The 21,128-nt window shown below is 34.5% G+C and overlaps 2 protein-coding genes across 2 annotated transcripts in view; one reads left to right on the top strand and one right to left on the bottom strand.

The window, feature by feature from the left end:
* Positions 1–286: 286 nt before the first annotated feature.
* On the bottom strand, positions 287–11,393 carry il1rl1 (interleukin 1 receptor-like 1). The gene is made up of 11 exons (XM_084420389.1): positions 11,346–11,393; positions 11,125–11,160; positions 9,715–9,949; positions 8,665–8,824; positions 7,857–8,010; positions 7,715–7,783; positions 4,727–4,841; positions 3,520–3,653; positions 3,062–3,199; positions 2,316–2,471; positions 287–1,419 (listed from the first exon to the last, which is right to left on the bottom strand). The coding sequence occupies exons 3-11, from the start codon at positions 9,933–9,935 to the stop codon at positions 1,073–1,075; spliced, it is 1,494 nt and encodes a 497-aa protein (XP_084276515.1). The 5' UTR covers positions 9,936–9,949; positions 11,125–11,160; positions 11,346–11,393; the 3' UTR covers positions 287–1,072.
* Positions 11,394–14,669: 3,276 nt separating this feature from the next.
* The window catches only part of LOC311297915 (inactive dipeptidyl peptidase 10), a 41,533-nt gene continuing 35,074 nt past the window's right edge, over positions 14,670–21,128 (top strand). Inside the window, exon 1 of the mRNA XM_084420388.1 lies at positions 14,670–14,929. Coding sequence (XP_084276514.1) covers positions 14,870–14,929 — 60 coding nt within the window. The 5' untranslated portion in view covers positions 14,670–14,869. The remainder of the gene's footprint in view (positions 14,930–21,128) is intronic.

The raw sequence follows: 21,128 nt of genomic DNA, 5'->3' as shown, positions 1-21,128 counted from the left end.
GCCGGGAGCGCCAACCCTTTTTCCCGTCGTTAAACTAGCAAAAGTGGATTTGGACACACCGTAAGTGCACATGCACCCTGCGCTTAGATCGTTAAAATAGGGCCCTTTAACTAAAGTTGACAAAACTTCAGAAGATTTCAAATTCTTGAAAATAATCTTCTTAAAGTTAGGAAAACCTCCAAATTGTCTTAAATCCCCAAAGGTAAAATGTTTTATGAATTTATTGGGTTGTTTCAAATTAATTGTTGTAATTAAGCACTACAACACACATTTTTTTTTATACTTTTATTCAGCAAAGAAGCATTAAATGGATCAAAAGTGACAGCAAAGACATTTTATAATGTTACAAAAGAGTCTATTTCAAGTAAATGCTGTTCTTTTGAACTTTCTATTCATCAAAGAATCCAGAAAAATAAAATGCATCACAGTTTCCACTGAAATATGAAGCAGCGCAACAGTTTTCAACACTGATAATAATCAGAAATGTTTCCTGAGCAGCAAATCATCATATTAGAATGATTTCTGAGGGATCATGTGACACTGAAGACTGGAGTAATGATGCTGAAAATTCAGCTTTGATCACAGGAATAAATGACACTTTATTATATATTCACATAGAAACTATAGACTATTTTAAACTGTAATTATTGTACACATTTTTTTACAGTATTTTAGATCAAATAAATGCGAGATGAGAGACTCTTAAAAATCATTAAAAAAATTGTACCGACACCAAACTTTAAATATTACTAGGGATGTGCACGAGTGCTCCAATGATCAATGATGCAAACAATGGTCATGATTATGTCTGACATGACTTTTTGTTGAATTTGAAAAGTCAGTAATAAGTCTACAAAAATTAGTCAAATATGGGACCTCACCAAATATTCTATTTTAAAAAACAAAACAAAAATAAGATATTACTAAGAAAATATATTTCAAGAATCGCACACTTGCGAATTTATCTCAAGACTTTTTTGAACTTTCACTTTCACTTTTTCACTTTCACTTTCATTTTTCATTTTCACTTTAAAATGCTTGTGAATCCTGAACCTGAAAAGCATGTCTTGATTTAAACTGGTAAACTTTTTTTCAAACTCCTCCTCTGATGGGATGAGGCAACAGGCATCCTATATCGCACTCTCTTCCAGAACCTGGAGTTTGGTGAGGATTGGCCGTCTCTCCACAGTAAAGGGTTATTCTTGCAGAGGAGATGTTGCAGTCCGAGAGGCAGATGTGTGTAGTCTTGCATCTGTCCCAGCTGGATGAGAATCACACCGGTTTCTCCTTGTACCAGAGCCTGATGGAGCCCCACTTGCAGATCATAAGCTGTAGGAGATATGCTACTTGCTCCTGGTGTTAAAATGATGATAAGCCTCCGACTAAGCTGTATCTTAGTTTCAATCAGGTTCATGCAATCTGGTTAAGACACAGGAAGGAACATAAAACTTTTGAGAAACATGCATCAAAAAGCACCAGCCGAAAATATTATGTTGTTCCTTTATATTTACTTGAGAAGCAAAATTAAAGTCCCCCTGTGGTGAAAATCCAGCGTTTAATGTTGTTTATATGTCTATGTGGTGTTTTTAATGTGCTTTAAGACAAAGCATGTGTAAATTCATAAGTCGACACCATTGCTGAGTATTTTCTCCTTAAAACTGCAGTGAACCAAAGACAGTCTCAAAAACACGCTTTGAAATCGCTGGTGTTTCTGACGTCACAAACTACCTTGTAACCAATCAGATCAACGTGTGATCGTCAACCAGTGGATCTCTGAGCTGAGTGAGTGAGTGGAGGTGGGGCTCATTTGCATATTCATAGAACCACGCATACTAAATGAGGCAAGGGTGTCGAGTTACATTCAAGATATTTTAAGGCATGAAGAATTTATTTTCAAGGACATTTTTTTAAATACATCATTTGGGGATCAAAGATGAGTTTTAAGAGATATATTGGGGGGACTTTATGATATTAAGTCTTGTTTTATGAAAAGGCAGGAATTATGAAATTACGTTTATGCCTAAAACCATATCAAATAGCTGCCAATGGTGTCAAAAAACTTAATTTAAAGGGAAAACGTTTTTTACGCTAATAGCAGACATTTTTTCTTGTTTAAAGCATGAAGTCACTTAATTTTGATGCATTTTTCAGAAAAAAAGACTTAATATCTTCAGTCCTTTCGCTTCTCCATGCATCTTGATTTGCATGTTTAAATATTTGCACAGGAAATACATTTTTTTGCAATGTTCATCACACAACGTATCAAAAAATATATCACTGATAGATGTTTATATGAAAAAGTTCAACAAGCGTACCTTCCCCAGGTAGGCCGTCTCTGCCGTGAATAAAAAGTTTAAAGCCATAGTAGCTCTCCAGCACTGTTAGAAGAGATCCATTGACAAAGTCACTCACAGTTTCGCTTGTTGTTTCATCCGAGTTGTAAATCACATAAGCATCATACAGCTTCCCATCTGTCAAAACGAGCATTTGTATTTTTGCATTGCATTGTAGTCATAAGTGTTAATGACAGTATTTACACACACACACACACACAAATGATACATATAAACATTTACATATATTTATATTTACTTGAAAAGCAAAATATATGATAAGATATTTAAAAATTGTTTTCCAAAGAATTTATCAAAGTGTTTATTCCTAAAACAAACAAAAATTCTGCCAATGGGGTCAGAAAAAAACAACCTTAATTCAAAGGGAAAACAAGATTATTTTTCTGACCCCATTGGCAGATATTTTTTCTTGTTTTAAGCAAAAAATGTTGTTCAGAAAACCGGACTTATATGTATCTTGATTTAAGAATGTTCAGATTTTTGTACTGGAAAACAAGACAGAAATATACTGAGTAAGAGTAATAAATCATTTTCTTTTTTGTATTTATCCCCATATACGTATATCTAACACAGTCCCACTACTTGACTAGTGAAAAACTGTAAAGGACTTTATAAATATTATAATACATTTTAATAAATAGAATTGTATTATGTGTATAACTTTTAATAAAATGATATTCAAAATGTAATAAAATATTATTCTTTACCCTCTTTCCTGTTGAACTTGATGAAAATTTCCCTTAAAAACAGCACCAGATCCAATGAAAACCACTTCACTATTCCGCTGAGCACCAGGACGAGAAGAAATGTGCAAATGCATGCCAGAATCACAGGGAGCATTGATGCTGAAATACAACATGAGAACATGCAAACCTGAGTAAAACAGCACAACAAAACAAGACTTAATATTAACATTCATGCATTCAAAATATTATAATGACAAAATGTAATGAACATAAATATAAAATGTACGCAAATAAAAATATTAATACTAAATTGGAGATCTTGGCAATATTTTATTCAAGTATTAACTTTGCTCTATATTGTAAGTCAAGACGAGGCATTACAATATACAGCATAAACATATACAGCACCCAAATATTTGGTAAAATAATGCATTTTTAATTCAGTTATATTCATCATAGATCGGATCAGAGGATCTCACCTCGACTTTTCAAAGTGATTGATACAAAAATCTCTTCATAATCGTCTTCAGTTATGCAGCGAAACTCAGAACGGAGGTCCAACTCAGAAACTTTAGCAATATACAAAAATGACTGAATGCTGGCATCTTTAGCTCTGGGGGAAAAAAAGCACCAATTACTAATTTTTCATCAGAAAATTTGCTGTTCATATCAGAAATCTATTAACAAGAACTAGAGTAGAGCAGTTTATGGTGAATGTGTCTAATTATTTAAAGCCAATGCTTTTCTGATATTGTGGCTCAACTATACTTTTAAAGGGGTCATGACATGAGAAATCAAATTTGCCTTGATCCATGTAAGAGGTCTTTGTACCATTAAAACATCCTGCAAGTTTCATAGTTTAAAACATCCTCCTCATTATAAACAAAGCATTTATGTAATCAAGCTCCAGAAACGGCTGGTTTTGATATTGCAGGATCTGTGATGAATCAAATGCATTTGCATATGCCCGCCTCCAGAGCAAGACACCATCATTGTTTTACATGATCGCAGCATAGGCTCCGCCCACTCGTACTATAGGCCGCGCCCACTGGCATTCAGTCGCTAAATGGCCGACATTTGCCAACACTGGAAGTGAGCGTCGTGTCAAAAGCAAACAGAAGACATTATAATCACTGACGCTGTCTACACTGATACAGAATAAAGATGTGTGTTCAGTTTCTGACGGACTTCACACACTCGACAACAGGACAAATGGAGGAGGAGTGTAAGAAAGTTTACTTTGATGCGTCCAGTTTAAAACAGCTGGATTGCATCTTTGCACAGACTTCAGAAGGATCCCAGCGTTAGCAGGGGTGCAAACACATGTATGGTCAAAAAAGAGAGAGGTAATCGAAGCCCTCGTCCCGCGGCAAATATCCAGATACTACATTGCCACCATCCCCAACCCACCCCTATAGGCACAGAGTCAAATGAAATTTAGAAAAACTAAAACAGTTTCGTTTTGCAAAATGTAGGCTACATGGTATCGGTGCGTGGTATCGGCGAATTTTAGGCTACGAGTAAGCTACGAGTATATGAGGACAGTATTGGCCCGATCCCCGATGCCAGTATTGGTATCGGGACATCCCTAATTATAAGTGAACCTCAAGGAACATATTAAAATCAATGTCATGACCCCTTTATTTATAAGTAGTTTGTGCCGAGATTGTAGGAGAAGATATCAACCTGTTGTCCTGCTTATATCCATCATACTTATCCAGTTTGGTTTCATTCCTTTCCCAGTCAACACGACAGTCATCGCACACAAAGACGACAGAACATACGAGGATCAGTTCTGTGCCTGAGAAACAAGAGCAGTCAGGGCTTTCAGAGTTTACACTGACATTAAATCTTTCCAGAGTTCATTAATATGAAAACTTGCTGTAACTTTTGGGTGCATAAAAACACACCAACATTATAAAAGGACCTCAAGGTGGGAAATTAAATAATTATGAATTATTTGACAACTTAACACGCAAAACATATTTGAGTTGTCGAGAAAACTGTATTTTTTTTAATGAAATACACAATTAGGGTCGTGAACATAATAAATAATATATAATAAAATAATGATGAATAAAAAATATATATTTTATGTCATCAGATTCTCAACTACCCTCCAGGATTATTATCGCAAAGTAAAAATATTAAAGAACATTTGTGTTAATTGAAATAAAGCTGAAATTAAATGGAAAATTGGAAAATCTTTAACTAAATGAAATTTAGAACTGTTGCCTTGGCAATAAACTGAAATAAGTTGAAGTTGAAGCACTAAAATTATTAACTGGAAATCAATAAAAACTAAATTGGAATAAAAATGTATTAAACCTAAATAGCAATATAATTTTTTTTTTTTTTTCATTTCCTTATTAGTCCAGTCATTTTAAGCCAAAATGGGGGTCACCCTTGAACAAATTGCAACAGATGCAAACTCAACTGATTTTGTATCCTCAATATGTCCTGAGTAAGGAAAAAAAAAAGCCCTGAAGAATCCCATTAGGGGAAGTTTCGAAAAAGACCCAAATATAGCCTATTCATACGCCTATTCATTCTTTTTCTTATGTGAATAGGGTAAAAATGTTAACCTTTAGATATCACAATGAAAATGACTGAGTTGATTACTTACATCAAGACAAACAAAAAATGTATAACAAGTTTTTTGGAACCCGTTTAGGCTACCCATGAGCATTAATACATAGAGGCAGGTAAAGGCTTTAATAATAAAGGCTGGTTTCTAAAGTACTTCTTCCCTGCCTCTATGTATTAATGCTCATGGGTAGCCTAAATGTCTTCCATTCAGACCTTAACATTAAGTATTTTACTGTTATGTATCAACAAGATTCAACAAGACATTTTCACCTGGCTAGACCCAATGTTTAGACCTGTTGTGGTATTTATGCAAATTAGCACATACACAGCAAAAACTCCAGTGTTAAATGAACTCTCCTGGGAGTTTATATGGCTCCAGACTCAAGAGTGTTAAAGTTAACGAGCTAATTAAGTGATTCATTGAGTGGTGATTGATCATTATTGAAGACACCTGATGTTAACAAGCAGAATCACTGAAGGAGACACCGTTATGGTGATCAGTGTTTGCTTTAGTTGGGCTCTTAAATCATTAATTTTAGATTTTGTTTGACTGTTGTATCTGAGTTGTAACTCTCAGGTGAACAAAGAGAAACATTGATCAGGTGGTGTTGGTTATGTTTTGACATAATCACAAATCTCATTTAGAGAATTATTTCTACCTTGTTGATACAAGCAGATCTGTGATTCTACAGCTAATGATTTGCAGCATTTTCAATATAATCCAAATATTTCTTAAAAGTTGTTCTGATCAAAAGACTTTGAAAATGACTTTATTTAGACACACTGACATCAATAATCAGCCTGTGAATCTCAACAATGGTGACAATAATAAAGCATGTTGCAGTGCATTCTGGGTGCCACCAATCAAAACTCATTCATGACTCCCATCATGCATTGCGGTATGAATAAATTATGATCTGAATTGTCTTAGTAATTTCCTTTCCCTAATTGAATATTCTGTTTGTCACCATTGTTGAGATTCATACACTGATTCTTGATGTCTTGATGTTTTGTTTTATCAGAACAACTGTTAAGAAATGCTTTAGATTATTTAGAAAATTCTGGATCTTATGCTGTAGAATCACAGTGATGCTGTAATCAACAATATACATTTAAGTCAGCGATTAGACTCTAAATGAGTTCAGCGATCCAGGTCAAATTATGATCATGTCAAAACATAACCAACACCACCTGATCAATGTTTCTCTTTGTTCACCTGAGAGTTGACAAAATCTAAAGTTAATGATTTAAGGGTCCAACTACAGCAAACACTGATCACCATAATGGTGTCTTCAAAAATGTGATTTTCTCCTTCAGTGATTCTGCTTGAATTTTCATGGTGATATCTAAAGATAAAATTTGTTACCCTATTCACATAAGAAAAAGAATGAATAGGCGTATGAATAGGCTATATTTGGGTGACTTTTAGACTTTCCCCTAATGGGATTCTTCAGGGCTTTTTTTTTTCCTTACTCAGGACATATTGAGGATACAAAATAAGTTGAGTTTGCTTCTGTTGCAATTTGTTCAACTTTTTTTCGTAAAATGACTGGACTATATGTGCTTGTGTCATTTTATTAAAGTAAAATTAGCATATAAAAATATAAAAATAAAAGGAAATTCAAAATAAATAAGAAACAAGCTAGAATGAAAACCTTTGAGGGTTTTATTTTTAAATATTTAAAATACTGTTTATAATATTCACATTTTGAGAAAAAACAATGTTTAATAATAGTTTTAAAAAATCATAGCCATGTTTACCTTTTTGGTAACACTTTGCAATAAGGTCTCATTAGTTAATTTATTAACTAACAGAAACTAACAGTGTGCAATATATTGTTTACAACATTTAATAGTCTCTGTCAATGTTATTTAATAAAAATACACGTTAATTGTTTGTTCGTGTGAATGCATTAGTGCATTAGTAAATGTTGAAATGAACATAAACCAAGATTAATAAATGCCATAGAAGTATTGTTCATTGTTAGTTCATCTTAACTAATTAATGAAACCTTGTTGCAAAGTGGCGTCCTTTTTTTTAATAGTGTGATTTATGATGGTAAGAGATTTGAACCCATTCCTCACCCACATCAGTGATCACGATGGAGTTATTGATGGGAAGTTGAAACTGTGGAGGATTGCTGGGGGACGGATCTATGAACAAGAGTTAGTGTGTTAGAAACGAACTTCTAGCTCAGAGGACAGGACCAAAATGAGGAATATATACCTGTGATGGTCAGTCTGCGAGATCCAGAGGTGTTGTATTTTAACCCATTGTGCTCCCAGGTGCAAACGCAGGTGTAAATACCCTCGCTTTCTTTCGAAGAGTCGTGGATACGTATAAAAATTTTAAACTCTTGGTTTGGAATAAGGGAGAAATTCTGCCAAAGAGAAAAGATTGGGCCAATAATAGGCTATTGCATTCATGAACACACTGTTAAAAAGAAACTTTGATGGAGTAGAATAGATGTAAACAAGTGTAATCCACTTTCCACGGTTAAATTGCAGCATTATAATTTCAAAAGTTGCACGTGTAATTCTCATTTCATATGCAAAGATGTCACCCAATCAGAACAGTGGGTGTTTATGATGACGTCTTAAAGGAGACACGCCCCTTTAAACTGAGCTTTCAAAAACAGCAGATTTGTTTCTAAATTATTACTGTTTTTCATGTACAAATCTTACCAATATTATAAGTGGACCTCAGGGAACAAGTATGTGACGTAAATGAACAGATGAAAAACAGCTTATAGTAAATAATATATATTTTTGTAGTTTTTTTTTTTTATCGTTTAATTTCATTCAGTGTTTTCATTTAGTAAATTATTAGCAATACGAGTGAACAGCTGAATTCACCGTTTAGTTATATTTCCGAATAAATATGAAACAATTATTAAGTGAAAAACAGGACATTCGTCACATGTGTAAAGCCTGATCAGATTAAATGATGAGATCAGCTTGACCTCCTCACTTTAGCTCACTCCTACATTGCAGTCATGCTGTCAAATTTCCCACAAACATCAAACTCAACACACCTTATACCAGATGTACGTGCCCTGCTGTTCTTGACACACTGGACATTCGAGAGTTGACGGCTTTTCTTCTGGCACGGAATAGTACAAGAGATCCGTGTGGAACTCCTCATAAACCACAATGTTATTTTCATTTTCATCACATTTGTCCTTTTCATACCACCTAAAGGACAAAGCAAATAATACTACAGAAAATTATTTCTTCTCTTCATGCTCAGTGTTCTAAGGTTTAAATGCAGAAACTTGAAGCTTGTATTTTACTGAAAGCACTTGTTTTTTTCTAAGAAAAATATTATATGCTACTTTTATTCAGCAAGGACACATTAAATTGATCAAAAGTGACAGTAAAGACATTTTAAAATGTTACAAAAGGTTTATATTTCAAATAAATGCTGTTCTTTTGAACTTTCAATTCATCAAAGAATCCCGGAAAATACAGAATGTATCATGTTTTCCACAAAGATATGAACTGGTTTCAACACTGATAATCATAAATGTTTCTTGAGCAGCAAATCATCATATTAGAGTGATTTGTGAAGGATCATGTGACACTGAAGACTGGAGTAATGATGCTGAAAATGCAGCTTTGATCACTGGAATAAATTACATTTTACTTTATATTCACATAAAAAAACAGATGTTTTAAATTCTAATAATATTTCACAATTTTTACTGTATTTGTGACAAAATAATGAAGCCTTGGTGAGCAGAAGAGACTCTTACTGACCCCAAATGTTTGAACAGTAGTGTGTATTAAATGTTAATAGAGCAACAGAACAAGGTTATTTCTTCTTCTGCCAAACACAAAATAATAAGTCTTGGTATATTTCGGCTGTCATATCTTGGTATGTAGTGCTTGAGTCATATGCACTATATATACTGTTATGATACTGTATGATATATTTTCACAGTATGGAAAACTATATTTGCAACATTTAACAATATCATACAGGTTTGGAACAACATGCATGTGAATAAAGTTTGAATCTTGCTTTAGAGCAGGTGTATTGACAGGTGAGTGAAGTGTGTGTGTGTTTGTGTGTGTGTGATCACCGGCGTCCGATGTAGCGTCCCGTGTCGTCCAGGGTCAACCCAAGTATGTATAACCCAGACTGGTGGTAATGCACATGGTCACTCTCCTCCATCCCGATCTGCTCATCCTCCTTCGTTCTGCTGAGGGTTTTCCACCAATCACACGAGCTGTTATAGTAGTCTGTACCCGGGCAGGGTAAATACAGGGATTCTCCAGCTCTCACTCTCACTGTTCTCTTCATGGTTTTACACTCAACTAATACAAAAAAAAGGTTAATACAAAAAAAAAAAAAAAGTTTAAAGAGTTTAAAGCATCTCCTTTTAACCCAGTTAGGAGAAAGATTGTCTGAATGCATATATTCAGTCAAATATCCCCTTCAAACAAACAAATAGATCAATCAGTTTATTTTGGACAATAACTTTTTCTTTGCCAATTAACCAAAAAGCATCTCAGCTTCTCCATTTATTCCACAATCTGTCCACTTATCAACGACCCCATAACAAATGAGCAAATAAATAAATACAAATAAATAAACAACTTAAAAAACTGTCCATTTGTCAACAACCCTAATATCTATTTTTAAAGAAATGTGCAAATAAAAAAATAAAAAATCAATCAATCAATAACTTAAAATCCGTCCATTTGTCAACAACCCAGATATCTAATTTTAAAGAAATGTGCAAATAAATAAATGAATGAATAAATAACTTAAATAAATAATTTAAATCAACCCAAATCATATCTATTTTTAAAGAAATGTGCAAATAAATAATTAAATAACTTAAAATGTGACCATTTGTCAAAAATCCCAAATGTATTTTTAATTAATTAAATAAATAAATAAATAAATAGAAATCTGGCCATTTGTCAACAACCCAAATATTTTTTTTTAAAGTGCAAATAAATAAATAAATGAACACATAAATGAATGTCAACCAGTTTTTTTTTCCACAAAATCAAAAGCATCTCAGCATTTCTATTTAACCTAAAAAAATTAAACAACCAAAAATCTATTATTTTCAAAGAAATGTGCGAATAAATAAATTAATACAAATAAATAAATAACTTAAAATCTGTCCATTTTTACAACAACCCAAATATCTATTTTTAAAAGAAATGTGCAAATTCATAAAAAAAAATCAATCTTAAATCTGCATGTCAAATTGTCGAAAAATTATATTTTAAAGAATGTGCAAATAAATAAATAACTTAAAATCTGTCCATTTTACAACAACCCAAATATCTATTTTTAAAGAAATGTGCAAATTTACAAATAAATAAGAAACAATCAATCAATCTTAAATCTGCATGTCCAATTGTGAAAAGTTATATTTTTAAAGATAAGTGCAAATAAATAAATAACTTAAAATCTGTCCATTTGTCAACAACCCAAATATCATTTTTTTTAAGTGATCTATTTTCTAAGTTACCTGTGGAGTTGAATTGATAAGAGGCCAGGACAGATTCTGTCAGGAGCAAAATCATCATCATCATCATCACCCTCCTCATCATCATCCCTGTAAAGCATTTAATCTCAAAGGCTAAAGTTTCGCTTCATATTTGACTATAATGCAACACCATATAACTGATATGCGCTGAGAGCAGCAGCGGTTACATTACCACTCTGAGAAAAGAAAAGAAAGTGAGGTACCTTTATGCCTGGATGTGTAGTCGGTTCCAGCGTGTAATAATGTGCTAAGTTCTGAAGCTGACGGCCGAAGTTATTTCAGTTATTATTTTCAACTATAGAGTGAGATTGTGGAAAGAGGATGTAATTTACTCAACTCTTTTATCAGGTAATCTTCACTTTATCTCTCTTTCCTGACGTTAAACTTTTGAAAAACAGGAAATCATAAGAAGAGATTAAACTAGTTTTCACGGGTTAAAAGTACTTACAAATTTTTTTATTGCATAAACATTTATGCATGTGGCTTTTATCCAAAAGCGTCATTGCATTCAATGCTTCAATAAAGGCTTCAAGTTCACAAAATGCCCAAAAAAAAAAAAAAAAAAAGATAAGATTCCAGTGGTTATTGCTTATTGAGGCAAACATATTGTTATTGATCATAAGTGGTTAGAACAAACCCGTTTTGTTGATGTGCTGTTACTTTGCTTATTGATGCTCTTAGTGCAACATTTTTTCAGATGATAACGCAGGTCTAATTCACACAAATGCTGGGTTGTTTCAACCCATGTTTGGGTCAAATATCGACATATTTTGAAACCCAACAGATGAATTTGGTCATATTTGACACAAACATGAGTTGAAAAAACCCCCAGCATTTTTACAACATCTGGAAACATTCTAGCATTCAAAAGTCATTAAAAATCAAACCATTTTAAAATGCTGGGTTGTTTTAACCCAAATTTGGGTCAAATATGGACACACCTAGCCGTTAGGTTACATTTTTTTAATTACATTTTTAACCACACGTTTGGGTTTGTCCATATTTGACCCAAATTTGGGTTGAAACAACAGCATTTTTTAGAGTGTAGATGTTCAGATATTAGTTTAAGAATAGTTGCTTCTTTCAGATACACAGTAGTGGGCAAAAGTGATGTCCGGTCAGGAAAATGAACATCACCCATTATTACGTTTTTTGGTCACACTTTATTTTAGAGTCCAATTCTCACTATTAACTACAACTTTTGATTCAATAAACTCCTAATTACTGCTTATTAATAGTTAGTTGTTAAGTTTAGGGGTGCAGAATATGATCGTGCAGAATAAGACATTAACATGTGCTTTAATAAACAGCCAATATCATGCTAATAATCAACTAGTTAACAGTGAGAATTGGACCCTAAACTAAATTGTTACCATATTTTTTTTCATAAATCTTTTAAAAAGATGTTGTAAGCATAATGCTTGGAGTCATGCGCAATGAAAAATGACAATGTATATCCAGGCTGTCATTTAAAGAAATTATGAGCACATGAAAAAAACAAGACAGAACCAATGGATAATTTATTATGCTTTTTATATGCATTTGTTTTAATTTTTGCATAATAAAATAAAACCTGTAGCCGTAGTTCAGCGTTCAGTGTTAGCTCTTTCCTCATAAACAAATATCCCCTCCGGACGTCACTGTTGGCCATTACTGTATTATCTGCATTCTGTTAGAGAAGATTAGGTGACTGAACTTTATGATGACATGAATTTACGTGGAAATGAAGCAAGATGAAAACACAAGCCACAAGCTGAGCAAGAGCTTCCTGTTTTCTCTGAAGTGAAGAGAACGGTTCTCTCCGACAGCTGCGAGACTCGAGAAACACTCGAGAGGTGTTACAGTGACAGTGCTCGTTTACTGCGGCTTAAGCTGTGCGTAGAGATGATGAGGTATAGTGGAAAACCCCATCAACTGTGACGTGAATCACTTTACTTTCGTCAAATGCAATAATTACATGTAATATTAATGTATTCATTTATATAAACCATTATTTTAAGGTGTCATTGTTACAGTGTAGTTATATATTTAAGTACTGAGTAATATTAAGCAACTACTATAGGGTTAGGGTAGGATTAGGGTTTGGTTGAGGGCTATTTGCATGTAATTATGCATAATTTACTGTTATTACTATGGTAAGTACATGTCACATATGTAACAAGGACACTGTAAAATAAAGTGTTACCACCATTTATCCTTAAAGCATATTTATCTGCGCTGAAGAGCTGAGCCGAAGCCCGGCTGATGATCATCAAAACACCAGTAACGTGCAGTTTTATCCTTCAGATTCTTAGGAGTCAAATCGTCTGTTTTGTTCCTTAAAATAAACTAATAATAGGAAAGGATGAAAGTCACTGTCTCACTAGCGGCTCTTTGTTTTTTTTCCTATCACATATTTTAGTAATCATCATTAATTTGGTGTCATTCGAAAGCTTAAAAACTCATTCTGTGAAACCTGTTTTGAAATCAGGCGTTTAGTAAACCCTTACAGGGTTTATTATCATGGAAATGGTGCTTTAATACCTTTGAGTGGTGTGTATGTACAGTCAAACTAAAATTCACCTTCAACATTTCTCACATTATCTCAGTTTATTCGCTATAGTTTAGAAAATGGTAATAAAATATGATCAAATCAGTTGATATTTCACTGGTTTTGTCCGTCCTTCTGTTAGACTGTCTCACACATGAATTATGTGTTGAATACCTGTCAGCTGTTAAATTTAACCACACAATTAGATAATACCAGTTTAGCTCAACCAATCACCAAGCAATGCTTCATTTTGTTCAGTCTGTGTGTAAAAAGAGCATTAGCAATTAAAGAAAAAACACTTCAGCAAAACAAAGTGTCTGAATAATTTTTCGTCCCAAATTTTTATCAATTGTCACTGGTAGTCACTGTATGAAGAAGTTTTGGGTATAACATGTCACAGTTTACTTTATTACTTTACTTTCACAGTAAAAAAAATATAAAAAATTATATCTGGTGTGTAAATAATTTCCCCACTATATCCCCTCCGGAACTACTGTAGATTGGCCACAATTAAATTAAGTAGAAACAAAATGTGTTGCTTTCACTCATTTTAATTAAGTACATTTAAAAAGAATATATATTTTTTTTGATACATCACACACATGACCAGCGTCGGCCAATAGTGAGCCTACGTTCTGACGTACAATGCAGAAGTGCTGCGCTGTTACACTACGAATGAATGAAAATACTTGAATAAAGTTATTATTTTTGTTTTTTTTTGCGCACTCGTCACTTGATAAACTTAAGGTTGTAGTCACTTGGACTATTTTAACGATGTCTTTACTAACTTTTCTGGGATGGCAGATATCGATTACCTAGAAGCCTATGGAGGAGTGAGCCAGCTCTCAGATTTCATCAAAAATATCTTCATTTGTGTTCTGAAGATGAACGAAAGTCTTACAGGGTTGGAACAAACTGAGAGAGAGAACAGAATTGACAGAATTTTCTTTTCTGGGTGAACTAACCCTTTAAGCGCATTGTCCTAATCCAGCAGAGTGATGTTTCTGGTGATTTTGCGCTCCGACAGACAGATGTTTCTGCATCTGGAGCATCAGTGACGCGCAGCTGGATTGTGATGGAGAGCAGAGACGGAGCGCTGGGATAACACACACACTCGGAGCGCTTGGATAACACACACACTCGGATCATCTTCATCAGGATCCAGAGATTCACCGCTGGAAAACAGAAGAAGAAGACATGAATCAGACGGCTGGAGTGTCCAACCACTGCCACAGACGCTCATCCATCGATGTGAAGGTGAGGAAGAGTTCTCATCATTATCATCATCATCATGTTTCTGACTGCGTGCAGCTTCAGCTTAACAGTTTAATACAGAGTTGAAACTTTTTTGAAAGGGGTTTGACAACAACTGTCCCGAATTATAGAAATAAGACGTTTATATACCGGATAATGTCAATTTTATAACCTTGAACTCATTCTGTAATTCTTAAGAGCTAAATACTTACATTTAATCATTTAAATGAACACTTTTATTCAGCAAGGACACATTAAATTAATCAAAATTTAAGTAAAAAAGATTTCTATGACAAATATATGCTGTTCTTTTGAACTTTTTATTAATGAAACGATCCTGAAGAAAATGTGTGTGTGTGTGTGTGTGTGTGTGTGTGTGTGTGTATATATATATATATATATATGATATATATATATATATAATGATGCTGAAAATTCAGCTTTGCATCACCATTTCAATATATTAACATAGAAAACAGTTATTGTAAATTGTAATAATATTTCACTATTTTTACTGTAATTTTGATTAAAAAAATGCAGCATTAAGCAGAAGAGACTTCCTTCAAAACATGATCAAATCTTCCTGACACAGAACTTTTGAGCGGTGTATGATCACTATCTCCGCATGTTAGTTTGCCACCATGTTTAGTTTTTAAGATCAGCAGAAAATAAAATAGCTGATATTATGTGAGAGCGCTGTGCAGATTAAAGGTTTATCTGGATGAAGGTCAGGCTGGTCTCGAGGGAGACGTCCGAGGACTTTCATTCAATCATTCATGAGACTCACTCAAACTTACTGAGTGCATCTAAATGTAGAGCATGAAGGGACCTGCAGGTGTGTGTGTGTTTATACATGCATTTGTTGATGCTGTTTGAATTGAGAAATACACATTGATATCATAACTGTCCTCCACTGGTGTGTGTAAGAGATGTATTTTGCATTAACCAGGTCTGAGGAGAGCAGATCATGCAGATCGTGGTTTTAAAAGCTCCTGTCATTCAGGTTTAAAGCTTTATGCTGAGGAATATCTGTCTGTATTACGTACCGTCTGAGTTGCTTGAGATTAAAGTAAAACTCACTAACTTTAATCTCCCGCCGATCACCAGCTGCACATTAAGCCTTAATGCCAGTGGAGACTGAAACAAAAGACGAAATGAAATAAGAAAAACAAATCAACACTTAAATCTGTTTGTGCTGAGATTGAGTTGAAGGAATACAGTAGCGGCCAAAAGGGGATGTTGGTTTTTAATGACACAAGTTCAAGTAAACCACCAAAATATGAAACCATTTTAAACATGAGGGAAATACTCAAATCTGACAGCAAAAAGCAAACATTGACTACAACATAATCAGTTATTAATATTCCCTTGGTTCTGTTTTGTTTTTGCATGTGTTCATAATTTATTTGTATGACAGCCTGGATAAAAATGATGTCGGCATTATTTGTCATGTTTCATTGCGTTATTATCACAAATAAAATAATCAACTCCAAGCACAACTACACAATATGCTGTATTTATTCTTTGTGTCTGTCCTACAGGCTAAACACTGAATTTTACTTGTCTGGCCAAAATAATGTTTGCTTAAAGTTGCCCTGTGGTAAAAATCCAGCTTTTAATGTTGTTTATATGTCTATGTGGTGTTTTTAATCTGCTTTAAGACAAACCATGTGTAAGTTCATAAGTCGACACCATTGCTGAGTATTTTCTCCTTAAAACTGCAGTGAACCAAAGACAGTCTCAAAAACACGCTTTGAAATCGCTGGTGTTTCTGACGTCACAAACTACCTTGTAACCAATCAGATCAACGTGTGATCGTCAACCAGTGAATCTCTGAGCTGAGTGAGTGAGTGGAGGCGGGGCTCATTTGCATATTCATAGAACCACGCATACTAAATGAGGCAAGGGTGTCAAGTTACATTCATGCCATTTGAAGGCATGACAAAAAAAAATTCTCAAGGAAAAAACATTGAAATATGTATATGATTTTGGTGATCAAAGATGAGTTTTAAAGGATACAATTATTGACTACAGGGGGACTTTAATGGGTGGCTTTAATTTCATAGAATATAGAATCGCATGCGATTAACTTCTGTCCAGTTTAACGCGTTAAAATATTTAACGCAATTAATGCAGCATCCGTTTTTACCGTCATCCTTTGGCTAGCATTACAATATATGATCACGCTCTTATTCATTCAAATGCTTTTAAACCAATTAAGCGCGTCACGTAGTGACACTAAACGCGACGCACAGAAAGACACGCGCCAGAATCGAGTTCTCTCTCGCGTGAACGAACAACACACACCACACCATAATGCCAAAATGTCCCTTTCATTGAGTATCCTCATAAGAGCAGTCTTAAATGAGTTAAATAAAGTCTTAAATGAACGTGAAGAGTTGTGAGAGAATGAGACGCGCGTGAGATCCGCATCTCCGTCAGCAGCGGCTGCTCTTAAAGGGACAGCGGCCAATAAAGCTCTCTGTCAGTAAAGTTAATCAAAGAACAAAGGGACCAGAGAAAATTACTCACTGCTCTTGACTAAACAACTGTTGTAGCTTTAATAAGGATTAATCTAAATTTAATTTATAATTTATGCATTTGATAACTTTATTCAATTTCACAGGGCACAGGTAAATATGACATTTATTATGGGTTTATGTAAGGATTGTTTTAAGTTCACTTAAATTAAAAGTTGTTCTATTTTTTTAAGCCTTATAAATGTTAAAATAATAATAAATAAATAAAAGTATAGCTTTTAATAACACTGTAATGTTGAATGGCTATAACAAATGTTTAAAATGTCATTTTCATAGAGACATATCAGTATCAGTGATACTGGCCTTCATTCATAAAAAGATGACATTAAACAAGTATTTGAAATATTCTGTCTTTGTGTTGTTTCTACATTAATTTGGAGATTAAATGTGAAATGATTACGTTGTAAAATATATTTAAAACCTATAAAAACATAAGTGATTAATCTTGTTAATTCTTTTAATCAGCACACACACACACACACATATTTATATATATATATATATATATATGTACACACACAAACACACACACTCAACACACACACAAATACACACACTCAAGTTATATAACACAACAAATGATGACATAATCATCAGTCCTCATCCTCAAATGTCTTAACGTGGTCCTAGTGGCCTAAATCCTACAACTGATTTTGACTTTGGTTTATGAGTATGTCTGCTTCCAGATAAAATTATATTTGTGTTAGTTTATCAGACGCGTTAATTCAAAGTTTTCCTCGTTCTGACAGAATCCAAGACAGAGACAAAACCGAGCTGTACAGGGTTGTCATTTCAATAAACAAATAGTGTTCAGTATGCAACAAAAATAGAACAAAGTCAATCAGATTCAGTCGAAAACACACACACACACACACACACACACACACACACACACACACACACACACACACACAAGTGTGGTGCTTTCAAGTCAAACACTCTCACAGTTTCAGTAAATAATACTGTATATTTGGTGCACCATTTTAAACCCACCATTAGTCAGGAAACACTGAGATACAGAAGTGCATCTTTCATTTAAAACTCACTGAAGACACAAGCACTTAACTAAACCACAATAAATAAAGGGCACTGAGTCACGCCAAGACCAAAGTCACACTATAAAACACAATAAACGAGACATGCTTGATTCAAGGGGTGATAAATGAAGCACAACAAACAATATTTAACTAAATGACCAAAGTGCATCATAAAAATTAAACATTAGATATTCATGTGACATCAAATTAGTGAATACATCTACATACATATCCATGTCCAAAAGTGATATCCAGCCTAGGAAAATGGACATCTTCACCCTTTATTTAAATACTATTCATAAGATTTTATAAGCATATTGCATAGTTGTGCTTGGAGTCGATTGTTTTATTTGTGATAATAACGCAATGAACATGCCGACATTTTTGGCCAGGCTGTGAATCATTTTTTTTTTTTTTAAAGAACACGAGAGAACCAACAGAATATTAATAACTGATTATGTTGTAGTCAATGTATGTTTTTTCCTGTGAGCTCTTTTTATATGCTTTTTTTATTTATTTGCATTGTAAAATAAAACTTTTTTGTTCTGTATTTGGATTTTTTTTGCCAATTAATTCTGTTAGTATTTGTCAATATTTTCAATCATTATGTGGCATTTTGGTGATTCTTCTAATTAACAGGATTTCTGCAGGTTTTATGAAAGTAAATCTAAGATTTTCAAGAAAATACATTTTAAGGAATAAACTGAATGGAACAAAATGACATAAGATAAAAAAAAAAAAAAAGATTAAAATAAACAGAGTTTATGATTAAAATAAAACAACAAATATCTGCCAATGGGCTTAGTATTATTTTTTTTTACTTAATTCAAAGGAAAAACTATGTTTTATGCCTCATTGAAACGCCTCATTTCGTTTACGCACAAACTTAAGTCCAAAAGCAAGACTACATATTTTGCATCTCAAGCAAATCTATTTTGATTTTAGGATGTTCAGATATTTGTCTGGGAAAACTACAAAACAAAAATACAGAGGAAGATATTCATCTTATACAGCTTATTTAATGCCACTTTATGAATTTAAGACTTTCTGCTCTGATTTAATGCCTTAATTTGCAGAAGGGAGAATTAAGACTTTTTTAAGACCTGCAGAAACTAATTAAAGTGGATCTAAGCCGTTAACTAATTCTGATCAATATAGCTATATATCAGCGGTCTTATTCAGATTTCTTTTTACTGGAAAACAGGCTTAGTCTGTGTATTGAAGGCTGATGCACTGATTACTGATTACGCAAAATAACCAAACAATAAAACAACATGCTTTGAGCCAAAAGATACAATGATGTTGAGATAAGGCAATGAAGTGGTGTTAATAAGAGTACTCAGTCTTAACAAGTCCCAGGTATTCCAGAGAAGGTTCACGTAATGAAAGGAGGGGGAGATATCCTCAGGCGCGATGCCATCAAATTGGAACTTGAACAGGCGGTTACATGTTAGTAGGTCTCTTTGTCTGGTCCTGATAAGGCCAATGTCATGAGATATTAACAGTGAGGCCTGTAGCTTCGTGTGCTGCGATGTTCAGTGTGCGTGATGGGTTTGTGTGATATGGTCAGCTGGACAAACGTGGATAAACGTGTGGTTCACATTTCTTCCTTCTTTTCCTCCATTGCCGTATATCTGATCTCACGTCATTTTCGCCGAACTTGCGAGACTTCCGATTAAAACTCCGGCTGCTCAGCAGGCGCAACACTTGAACAGAATACTGTACAAAAATAAATGTAACTTGACCATGGCCTTTTGCACAGCCGCCCCCAAATTTGGTATGCAAATTTGCCATTAGTCGGGTCTATAAGGAACTCTCTGTGTCTGGGGGTAATGTAGGCAATTCAATCAACTTAGCTACTGGTCTTGTGTATGTTTGATCTTTCACTTTGACCACTGCTGTTCTGACTCTCCCATCTGAACTAGAAATGACAGCAGAGACAGCACCAACTCTCCAGAGCGCTCTTGGAATCTGCTCATCAACGATGAGTACTACAGTACCAACTGCAATATTCTCTTTCTCTCTGTGCCATTTCTGCCTTGACTGCAATGTGGGTAGGAAGTCATGAATAAAATGCTTCCAAAAATGATCACTCAGAACCTGACTATGTCTCCATCTTTTTCTACTGAGTAATTCGTGGTCTGAATAGACAACTTGGGGCAAGGAGGAGTCAGGCCGCCCCATCAGCAAGGAGTCTGGCGTTACTGGGTCTGGATCTGCTATGTCGCTAGAAACATAACCCAAGGGTCTAGAATTAAGGATGCCCTCAACCTCGATCAGGATGGTTCTCAATACCTCCTCGGTAACTGTCTGAGCGCCTAAGGTGGTACTTAAGGCTGTCTTTACAGACCTCACTTCTCTTTCCCACGAGCCGCCGAAATGAGGTGCACTGGGTGGGTTAAACCGGAATCTGATTTGTTCTTTTGCTAGCTGGTCTCTGATGCTGGGCTGAATCTGGGAGAAGGTGTCCTCCAGCTCTTTACATCCACCTCGGAAATTTGTTCCCTGACCGGAGAGAATCTCATAGGGTTTCCCTCTACGGGCAATGAAACGCCTGAGAGACAGCAGGAATGAATCTCCATGTGATCCAACAGATCAAGATGTACGGCTCGAGTAGTGAGGCAC

This window comes from Rutilus rutilus (genome assembly GCF_951802725.1).
Source record: "Rutilus rutilus genome assembly, chromosome: 10".
NCBI lineage: Eukaryota > Metazoa > Chordata > Actinopteri > Cypriniformes > Leuciscidae > Rutilus > Rutilus rutilus.
Note: the sequence above shows the minus strand (reverse complement) of the source record. Positions and strands in the feature narration are given on the sequence as shown.

Coding starts and splice junctions, on each gene's coding strand:
- il1rl1 (XM_084420389.1), bottom strand. CDS start 9,935: ATGAAGAGAACAGTGAGAGTGAGAGCTGGAGAATCCCTGTATTTACCC. Junction 3,200..3,519: donor AATCACTTTGAAAAGTCGAG/GTGAGATCCTCT, acceptor GTTGTATTTCAG/CATCAATGCTCCCTGTGATT. Junction 1,420..2,315: donor AGACGGCCTACCTGGGGAAG/GTACGCTTGTTG, acceptor TGTCTTAACCAG/ATTGCATGAACCTGATTGAA.